This window comes from Carassius auratus, chromosome 41 (genome assembly GCF_003368295.1).
Source record: "Carassius auratus strain Wakin chromosome 41, ASM336829v1, whole genome shotgun sequence".
Classification (NCBI taxonomy): Eukaryota; Metazoa; Chordata; class Actinopteri; order Cypriniformes; family Cyprinidae; genus Carassius; species Carassius auratus.
Window position 1 is genome coordinate 21,193,391 of NC_039283.1, and position 11,443 is coordinate 21,204,833.

General features: G+C 35.2%; 2 protein-coding genes across 2 annotated transcripts; both read right to left on the minus strand.

The window, feature by feature from the left end:
• Positions 1 to 2,040: 2,040 nt before the first annotated feature.
• On the minus strand, positions 2,041 to 6,375 carry LOC113059251 (synapse differentiation-inducing gene protein 1-like). The gene is made up of 2 exons (XM_026227608.1): positions 5,966 to 6,375; positions 2,041 to 2,627 (listed from the first exon to the last, which is right to left on the minus strand). Exons 1-2 carry the CDS (start codon positions 6,284 to 6,286, stop codon positions 2,472 to 2,474), a joined length of 477 nt encoding a protein of 158 aa, XP_026083393.1. The 5' UTR covers positions 6,287 to 6,375; the 3' UTR covers positions 2,041 to 2,471.
• Positions 6,376 to 8,867: 2,492 nt separating this feature from the next.
• On the minus strand, positions 8,868 to 11,169 carry LOC113059253 (synapse differentiation-inducing gene protein 1-like). The gene is made up of 2 exons (XM_026227610.1): positions 10,793 to 11,169; positions 8,868 to 9,220 (listed from the first exon to the last, which is right to left on the minus strand). Exons 1-2 carry the CDS (start codon positions 11,078 to 11,080, stop codon positions 9,068 to 9,070), a joined length of 441 nt encoding a protein of 146 aa, XP_026083395.1. The 5' UTR covers positions 11,081 to 11,169; the 3' UTR covers positions 8,868 to 9,067.
• Positions 11,170 to 11,443: the final 274 nt, after the last annotated feature.

Here is an 11,443-nt window from a genome sequence, read left to right on the forward strand (position 1 = left end):
ATTCGATTGTTTAACATAAACCGTTCTATAGCTTCCTATTGGATATTTAGCTGCACGTCCTAGTTACTATGACAAAGCAGAAGTGAGTTTGCGTGGACTGTAACGTCAGGATGAGGAAAGTGTGGAATTCCGCGCGCGCTTGCACGTGACCTTGACAGCGGCGAGCGGATGCAGATTACGTGAGAGACGGCGCGTGCTGCAGAGACTGAGCGCTGGGCGGGGTGTCCGCAGACATATAGAGCAAAACATATCAATTTAAACATGTTAACTAAACATGAATGGTCCACATTTAAATATTACCGCATTCGAGCTTTTTCTCGTTTAAACAAAAGACCATTTGCTTTATTTTTCAAGAGCCGAGGAAACGACGCCTGTCACGGAGATACACACAAAGCGCCCTCGTGTGGTGCAAATATGTTAGTAACAAAAGGAGAGAAAGTGATCTTAAAAATGCATACTGTAAACTGGTAATGCATACCTCGAATCAGTGTTATATTAAAACTAGAAACATACTTATTTATTAAATAAAAATAAATACAATTTTTGTTTCAGCTAGTTGCCAATAAAACATTTCTTATTTTAATTTAGTGCAACAACTTGATGTGCTAAAATAACTAAAACTAAAATGTATGTAAACAAATAAAAACTAGCCTACATAGATTTAAAAAAGGCCTACAATAACAAAATAACAAAATTACTAGAACTGTAAAATTAAAACATAAAATTAAAAATAATTAAAAACAAACTAATAAATTACTTTTTTTTTTTTTGGACAAATGCATGAATGTAAATAAATTGAACTGTATTATCATATGTTTTGTAGGATTTACATAATTTATGAATTACATTATTTGGTGGCCAAGACTAAGGTTTGATATTTCTGATCATTGACTTATAGCGTATTCTGCTTTTTGTGATAACCAGATAATATAAATAAATACAGATAATACAGGTACTAGAGATTGTTTATACGAGGTCACTTTAATTGTAAAGACTGCTACCCTGGAGAACCCTGGGTTTGTAAAAAGTAAGAGGATATGGCCAAAGTCATATCACCCTGAAGCCCAAGACTTGTTACCTACTGAAGCTAAGCAGGCTTGGGCCTGTTAATACATGTATGGGAGACCTCCAGGGAAAACTAGGTTGCTGCTGGAAGATTTGTTAGTGAGTCCAGCAGTGGATGTTCACCCTCTGGTCTGTGTGGGTCCTAATGTCCTAGTATAGGGACGGGGACACTATACTGTAAAAAGGACGTCCTTCAGATGAGACGTTAAACCGAGGTCCTTACTCTCTGTGGTCATTAACAATCCCAGCATGGCACTTCTTGAAAAGAGTAGATTAGGGGTCTATCTGCAGTATCCTGGCTAAATTCTCTGGCCCTAGTCAATCATAGTATCCTATAATAACCCCCATCTATTGAACTGGCGAACGCCCACATGGAGGGGAAAACAAAGCTTTCGTCCAATGAACTCCAGATATTTGTATGAGGTTTAGTTGTAATGTGTTAAGACAGTGATATTTAAGTAAACACCTTATCGATGAGGCCTACTCTGTAGGAGAATATAAATGCAATGCATAAAGTTTAATATGAAATGTTTTCCCATATAACAACATTATAAGGAAAACTCTTAACCAGCGCATTGCATTCATATTACAGCCTCGTTTGCTTGTCTGCATTAAGCACACATCATCAATAAGGTGTGTACTAAATTAGATTTTTTTATATTACTGTTTTCCACATGAAACATTTTAGAATGCAGGCTACTGCTGTTTTTAGCGATGGGTGCTTTAGGCTATATGGATTGCTAATGGCCAAAACTTGCATTTTGTTCAGACATCTCTGTTTTTCTTTTTCTTTTGAGAGGTGATCTAAATATTTTTTGGATTGGAATTTGTGCACACTGGTGGAGGTGAGGAGCGATCCTATGATATGATTGTAAAGTGCTTTTGGGTCTGCAGCAATACACAAAAAAGCACTAAATAAATGTTTCATTCATTCTTTTATTCAATAAGAAGATGTTGATGATGAAGAAGAATGTAATGTAATTTAATGTAATGTAAATGTAAATGAAGAAGAATATAAAACCAGATGAAAATGAATATGTTAGTATATTATGGCAAAAACAGACAAAAGTTGGATAAAATAAGACATAATTTCTGTTATTGATTAATCCAGGCTTTAAGTAGCCTAATATAAAGACAAGCAGAAAAAAAAACTGCATTTACTTTAACAGTTAAAGCTTCCATTGTTTTTAAAAAAAAGATTATAAGCAAAAGCATGTCTTGTAATTATGTATAAACAATGATATGGTGAGGAGTCAATTACACTAAACACACTGAATCTTCCCTCTCTTGTCCTCCAGATGGAGCTCCTCATACATAGAGTAAAGAAATCATATAAACAAAATACCTTAAGCAACATTAGCATTTAAAAGCATCCTGTCCTACCATGAGATTGCTTACAATTATAGTCAGCCATAAAGTGAAGTAAGAAAAAGAATGACGTAGATTACAAAAATCAGACAGAAGATCAGGCCAACAGCAACATTGACATGGTTGAGGATGCGTGCCATTCTGGAGTTTCTGCTTGCTATGTGCTGGTGTCCAAACATGTTAGCATCTCGAGTCTGTAAAATAAGTTAAATATAATAGTGTCACAATGTTTGTCTGTGTATAGCACCTTTCTTAAATAACATATTGCACATAAAAATAAAATCAAAACGCTTCACAGAATACAAAATCATTAAGAAAACTACACAAAAAGCAACACTTACAGTGTAAAACAATCGATTTGTATGATTGGCTGTAACAAAATCACGAAATATGTATCTTTTGGTAAGAGTCCATAAACTTCAGTCATAAGCATTTGCACTAGTTCTTGGAATCTTCAGATCTGCTGCTACCTGTAGTACTGTGGTCTAAACTAGATTAACTGGTCTGGCATGACCTATTTTTATGATGGTTTAGAGAAAAGTAAGATAATAAATATAATTATACAAAGTTGGAAAACCAAAGATTTTGCTCAATTTTGAGACTTTGGGCTACTTTGCTTATATTACTACTATTCTGTTATTACATTTTTTTTTTCTCACACACCAAACCAGGAAGTTTATATTCTGAAAGATGTTACAGAGAGATTTTCCTTATAATTTTTTTTTTTCTGGCTGTTGACAGTATTTTTTGATTTATGGAGTGATTACAAAGTAATCACTAAAAAACAAACAAACAAACAACAACAAAAAAAGATTCATGAGGGTTCTGTGTGAGAGATATCGAAACTGTGGAACATATGTTCTTCCAGTTTGAACTTGTACAGGAATTTTGGCTTGAATCTCAAAACTGGCTTAATTCCAAACATACACCGCTTGGCTGTGGTCTCAGGTATTGTTGAAGGATAAAACCCTAGACTTTTTGATAAATAACTTAAAGGGGTCATGAACTGAGAATTCAAATTTCCCTTGATATTTTGACATACAAGAGGTCATAAAACAAAACAAAAAACCTCAGAACTCAAAACTTTGTTGTTAGTCTAAAAACTGCTTATACTTGTGGAATGTATCACTTTATGACATAATAGTGTGGCTAAACCCTGCCTCCACAAAAGATGATCAAGGCCTGCTTCAACATCACTGCCTGTTTAGCCCCGCCCACTGACTCATGCAGAGTGTAAATAATGAGAGAGGCAAACCAATCAATAAAGATGTTCAGAAGAAAACTAGACGCTGTGCAGTGCAGTGCCAATATGTGGAAAACACAGTCTTTGTATTGCATTCTTTCTGATCCCAACATTAGGAAAAAGTGGATGAACTTTATTTTTTTATTTTTAATAAAGATCCAGACCTCATCAGTGAGAACTTGGTCCTTTGTTCATTTCATTTTTACAGCGGACTCGTTTTCAAACAAGGCACAATTAAACGTAGGATTCTCCGAAAGACTGAAACTAAAAGACGATGCTTTGGAGACTATTTTGAAAATGACGGTAATGTGGCACCACACAAGTGTGAGGAACTGTTTTTATTATGTGCTCACTATTGCTTTGTCTGTTATTAGGGGAAGTCGTGGCCTAATGGTTAGAGGGTTGGACTCCCAATCGAAGGGTTGTGAGTTCTAGTCTTGGGCTGGACGGAATTGTGGGTGGGGGGAGTGCATGTACAGTTCTCTCTCCACCTTCAATACCACGACTTAGGTGCCCTTGAGCAAGGCATCGAACCCCCAACTGCTCCCTGGGTGCCGCAGCATAAATGGCTGCCCACTGCTCTGTGTGTGTGTGTGTGTGTGTGTGTGTGCATTTCGGATGGGTTAAATGCACAAATTCTGAGTATGGGTCACCATACTTGGCTGAATGTCACTTCACTTATTACAGATCATTTCATATGTACTGAGTATTTATGAATTTTAAATCTGAATCACAACAGCGTACATCTATGAAGAAAGTAGGCTGTCAAATATACAACATTAGCCAATCAGAGAAGTGGGTGTTTACTTCTGAGTTAATCTGCAACGCCTGTTCAAAACAGAGGGGCTCAAAACATCAGGGCCATCCCAAGCTAATTTAGTTTATTTTAAATTATTTTTTAGTTTTTAAAGGCTTTAAAAGGGCTCTTGTCTAGTATATATTTTTCATTAGATCAGACAACATTTTAAGCTGACATGTGGTCATGTTACAATATAACCCATCAGTTGTTACAATGTTCCCCACCGATGGGGCTTTATCACTTTCACTATCAGTCTTTTGGGGGTAAAAAAAAAAAAAGACAAGACAAGACAAGAAAAAATACACTTATTATGAAACAAGACCACATATTTGTAATAGACAGGTGTGAAATGTATGTGGATAAAAAAAATATGTGTTAGGTTGTGCCCCACTCTCTGCTACGTTGAAGGTTTGCACTTGAATTTTGTTCATAAAATCCCCCTTGGGAAATATCTGTTGACTGAATGGCATCAAATCATTCTCACACTGTCCCGTCCTATATCCTGTCACAAAATATTATGTTTCTCTCTGAAAAACAACTTGGTAGAAGTATTTTGCAGGTGTTTTTATATAACCACAGAGAATAGCTGAGTTTAACAGTGAAAACTAGCAAGAGCTGTAGGATGACAGCAGTAGCAGCTAGGGTATTTTTTTGTTTTGAAAGGATCTCTGTAATGCATGTATTAAAGTTTTCTTTTTTGTACTAAGAGGACCTGTGATAAATTAAGTTTTTGTTCTGTGGGACCACACATCTTTCTCTGTAATAGAAAGTAAAAGTAAGCTAAAAAACAGGAACAAAAATTTAAAACTGAGGAACACAAATCTACCGACAGACACCTTTCATATTTTACGTTGCAAAAAATCTGAGCATGTCGGTCTTGTGAAAAAATAAAACTATGAAAAATAAGACTTTGAAACAATATAACAATAGTAACAATGATTCATGTCATAAATAAAGCTTGATGCAGGCTGGAAATTAAAAAGATTAATTTCTGAAGATTAGAGTAATTCTTTACAAATACTGAAATACGAACCTTGGTAAATATTTCAGTACAGCCATGGCTTCATTATTTGGACTTTCACTATCGTCTGTTTCAGTTCCTATTATTAAGTGAAACATGCCATTCAAAAGGTACATCTTTGCCTATAAATGGTGCATATTAGTACCTTGAAGTTACAAAACATAAATTTTATATGAAGAGTTTGGTTAGCTTCCGGTTTCATTTGGGTCCTATATTTGGCTGTACAAAACAGTTCGCTTTGCTGCTTGATATTGAAAATTGATGTGTGATATCATATGATTTTAATCTGTTATCTTAATTAGGAACACACTAGTTTGTACTGCAAACAGTTACTGTGTACTGCACGTTGTTATTCTCCTCGTTATTTACCTATGGTCGGTTAATGGAATGGAAGTCTCACCCATAGGCTTACTTCCGCATTGAGGAAAATGGTGGATAAGACAGGTACAGTACATGAACTAATACTTACTGTGATGGAGTAAACAAGAGCAGCCGATCCCAGAGGTAAACAGCAGCACAACATGGTAAAGATGGAGTAGCACAGGTAATCTGGCAGTGGATTGGCCAGTGGAGTGAACACTTCAACAGTAGGCTGCACAGTGACCATATGCTGCTCCAGATATGAGCCCTGAGTGCACAGACCAGACGCCAGCGGAGCTCCGCATTGCTGTGAAGCGATGTAAGAGGGAGGGAATCCAACCTCGGAGTACTCTGGAGGGTCCTGTTGCAGTGGAAGCAAATGGTACCGTGATTCTGAATTCCGGTCTGTTGGAAACTTTCTTGAATCCATGTTTCTCGTGACTGCAATGAGCTTTTCTGCACTACTGATCCGAGTCTGTCTCTGGTGTGTACTCAATAGTCAGTGATTTATCTGTTGCTTAACACATTCCTCTTAAGGTGACTGGTAGGTTGGGTTGCTCTGTAAGGGGAGGAGTGATAAGATTTTAGCATAGATTGAATTTACTGTAACTTCTCCAGGTTGACTGCAGGTGCCACCTGGTGGAATCAACATGTAACCTGATGAGCTCAGGAAAATTAAATATCAGGACAAAAATGTGATGTTTTCATAATTCCTGAGCATGTTCCAAACATGACTCAGATCAACTCATTCTTCCATTACACTAGCAAGGTTTTCGCCCCAGCAAACATGCTGTCATTCAATGACCTAAAACACTAAAAACATGTAGCACAATACAATGTTTTTGTTTGTAAAATGTCATCAGAAAATAACAATGACACCACTCTGTTTAGAGAATTCATTGCAAGTATATGTTACGTGGTCCAAGCTTACATTACAGTACAAAATCTTTATATATGGTAATAAAACTGCAACACTAACTCCTACAAAACAACTGCCACTTAACATAGTCTGCAACATGAATCTCTGTTACAAAAGAATAAATCTATACATCAGGTTTAAACAGAGATGCCAGCGAGTTCTCTTAGCCCGAGCTAATCTTAGATTGTCTAAAAGATGGTGAAAATGCAAAAGGCAATTTTTTTGCATTCTTAATTCATAGATGATTACTGTAAAATGTGTAATTAAAAGGAAAGGTGATTTGACACAGTGGTAAACATGCCTCTGTCCCAACATGTAGTGTAAAAAAAAAAAAAATCAACATTTGTTTATATATTTTTATGAAATAAAATGAAGTTGGCCAGTGAAAACATTGGAATTGTTTTCTTTGCAATTCAAGTCAGTTAAATAAAGGTTGAAGATAATTAACAAATAGCATGTTCTTGATTTTATGACATTTCACAAGATATCCCAACTTTTCTGGAGCTGAATTTGTAGTATTACTGTAGAAATCAAGTTGATTTTTGTATGCATGTACGTGTTTATGCATGCGTGTTATATATATATATATCTTTGGTGATTCTATTTGAGTGCGCTGAGTGAGGAAATATTTTTTGTACAGTAATTTGAAAGATGCAGTCATTGAATGTAATATAAATTATACAATGATTACAAGCTTATTTGTTAATGTACTTTAGAAAGCAAACAAATTAAACTTCACTTCACAAATTACCTAATGCTCTTTTTTACATTTACAAATGTTGTGAAAAATTTACTTGAAACAATAATTTTATGCTCTTTACTATTCAATGAACTATTAAAATTAACGTATTATTCATTAACTCATAATCACAGCCTGTAAAGGTCATATATTTGGTCTTCGTTTGTTGACTTCTTCTGTTTTCAAATCTTAACAAATAATTTATTAATAATTTATTCATGTTTTTGCAGTACCCAATCTAAAGTGGAAACTATTCATGTTTATAAATGTAAAAAATGTGTACATTTAGCAGACGCTTTTATCCAAAGCGACTTATAGTGCATTCAGGCTATCAATTTTCACCTATCATGTGTTTCCGGGGAATCGAACCCCCAACCTTGCGCTTAACAGCACAATGCGCGACCAATTGAGCTACAGGAACACTCTAAATGTAAAACTATAAATGTTTACTTATCACTCAGTACCTTTATGGGAATTGGATTTCTAGCTGCTGTAACAACGTTTGTATAAAGGGTGTTTAGTTAAGTTTATGCACATGCTCCTTAAAGACATAATATATGTAATTTGGGTGTAAAACATTTTTATTTCCTCAACATTTATATTAGTATATACTTCATCATTAAACAGGGTATTCCTTGAATCATACATCAGCAGGAAAAAACAAATAAAAATACTTGTTCATTTCTCAAAACAATGTAATATAAACAGATTGAACCATGCTCCCTTTTAATAATCAAAAACTGACCCCTCTACACTTGTTGAGCCCTTATCCAACCCTTAAACAAACCCATAATACCAAACCCTAACCCTAACCTACCCATATCACACCTCAATAACAGCAAAAGTGTTGTACATTAACAAAAGCTTTTATCATTGTAAAGCATCTGAAAAAAATAATGTGTCGATTTTCAAGATGTGCATGATCATATGAATTAAATGTTTAGTGACATTTGTAAGCATTGTAATTTAAATGAACTATCTGTTGATCTTTAGGTAATGTTAAATAAGTTTAGTAAACATTAACAAGCACATTATCTCATGTTTCTAGCCATATCTCTCTCTCTCTCTCTCTCTCTCTCTCTCTCTCTCTCTCTCTCTCTATATATATATATATATATATTAACTAATGATCTGTTAAGCATTATATAATGTTTGTTAATGATTTATTAAAGTTATTATAAAGTGTTACCCGAAATAAATTTTTCATAAATTGGCAGGTACAGTAGTTATTTACTGTCAGATAAAGATGTTGCATGCATGATAAAAAAAGGGGTTAAAAAATGTGGATTGACAGATTTCTGATAGATTTCTGCCAATCCACATTTTTAAAACCCTTTTTATCAGCTAATTAGATTTTTTTTTAACATACAGTTTTATTATATACATACAAAAAAATCTAATTAGCACAGCTCAAGATAAGAAAAAAAGTCTAAACATGCAATAATCAGTCTTAAAGCACATGTCATAGGCTTTAATGATACATTGAGCAAATGGCATTTACAATGCAGAGAATCAAATCTGTTTGTAATCTGCATCCAACCATGACAGCTCTATCATCTTTTATTAAGTAAAGTTAAGACATTGACAATAATCAACAGTACAATGAAAACGAGGCCAACACCAAGGGAGGCATGATTCAGGATGAGTGTCATTTTGGAGTTCTTCTCTGCTAATTCTCGCTGTCCTGAGAAATTGGCGTTTCGAGTCTGTGAAAACAATTGTAAAACATTAATGTCAACCATTTCTGTTCTCATTCTGAGTTGCTTAGAGCGAATGGCATCTGGGGAGTTCTCAAAAGAAGGGACAGACTTTTCTTAGTAGCATGTAACGCTTCATTTTTAAATTGATGGAAAGTTTACTCTATGATGGATGGATGCAGTTTATTGGGCTTCAAAATCTCAACCACTAGTCACTCCTATTAAAAAAGTAGGGCTGTGCAATTAATTGTTTCCACTGTAATGCGCAACTCGTCAGTAAAGCCGGTCCTATGATAGAGTGGTATTCATTACACAGAGCCTTAGTTCACTGACAATTAGGCAATATCGCATTCATAATCGCAGATTAATCACACTCTTAAGCAGTTATGAGCAGCAGGCTGTATAATTTGTGTGAAATGTTTTATTTTTGCTATCACTATGGCCTTTTGACTTATAGCAGTGTTCAGTGTTTCCTATACTGTACATCGAGTTATTTGTGCTCGTCACTATATCAAATCTGATCACCACAAATAAATCTTCCAGAAGGATTATATTTCATTGAATAGAATGAGCGCTTTACATTTCAAAATTAAAATGTAGCGCGGGTGTTTTTATATGAATGTATTTTTGAAAACAACCGACTGTCTTCAGAAAAGCTTCGATGTCATTTTAATTACCCTGGAAACACTGGTGGAAACATTGGTGTCTGTCAGTAAGTAAATTGGGCTACTACCAGTATTACTATCTTGTATCCTGCAATAATAATTTGCTCAAACTCACTTTTTTTGATGAACAGAAAAAAGGAAAATCAACCAAACATATTGACCCCCCACAGAGCCGTAGCTGGGGTCAGCGGGGTTGTACCAGTGGGCCCTGTTTGAAATGGTTTAATTTCTATGTTCGTTCATTTTTATTTATTTGTGCTATTTACACAATGTTTATGTATGTTCGTTCATTTTTATTTATTTGTGCTTATTTACACAATGTTTACGTTTTTTTTTTTTTTTTTTTTTTCAGGTTCGTAGGTGTCCAGGTACAGAAACAGAATAATTAAATGAAAAATAGCACTGGATAGTCTTCAATGTAAAAATGAAATATACAATCAAACCAAAATGTATTCAGACATTTCTCACAACTTTTCTCACATTATTACAGTTTATTTGCTATTGCTTCTAAAATGGTTATAAAATGTGACAAAAACTTATAGTTAAACTGTGTGAGAACAAATTCGTCTTAATAATGTCATAACTTCAGATAAAACTTCAGATAGAGAGATAAAAAATGTATATCTATCTATTTCACTAGTAGTTCACTGTATGAAGATTCTTTGGGTATAATATGTCACAGTTTGCTTAAATTGGTTATACTCACTTACATAAATGTATTAGTGTCCTGCTAAAATAAATAATAAAAATATTTTATATTAAAAATATGACTTTAAAAAAGTTTGCTAAAATGCAATACAGTTTCAGACAATAGAGCAACCAATAATAAATAGCCTATTTATTATTATTATACATTAACTGTAATATAAATGTTAAATAATTTAAATGAAAGGAAAGCACATGTGCTAATACTTACAGAGCAGGAGAAAATCAGCGCAGCAATGCCCAGAGGAAAACAGCAGCACAGCATGGTAAAGATGGAGTAACCCAAGTAATCTGGCAATGAACTGGCCAGTGGAGTAGCGATCTCAAAAACTGCAGGCTGTACAGCAACCACAGCTTCTCCTGAATACGGCCCTGAGGAGGGAGGATATCCAGCACTGTCCTGGTCTGCTGGTGGTGGTGCTGAAGGATGCAACATTGCTGATTTCTCAGATGAATCCCATGCTCCTGGAGGCTGACTGAAAGACTGGCTGGGATCCATTACTCTGAAAATTGGGTTTTGATTGAATTTTCCTTTGCTTTGTGCTCTGATGAGACGTATTCTTGTTTTCTGGTTCAGTCTTCTCTGTTGTTTGCAGAGAATGAGTGACATGAACTTTATAGGTGCGTCCAATCCCAATCTTACTTGAAGCAGTGCATGCCGGTTAGAAATTCTGAACGTCACATGTGGCATCAAAATAAGTGAGAGGGTTTCGGGAGAAGATCGATTCAGCCGCTGCAGTTTCTCCAGAGCGACTGCAGGAGCGCTGATGACGACACAGCGATTTCACGATTGTCCAGATTCACCACAACGATCTCGTGTTTCGGGATCATTCGTAGGCCTACCTTTTTTTCATTTCCGATA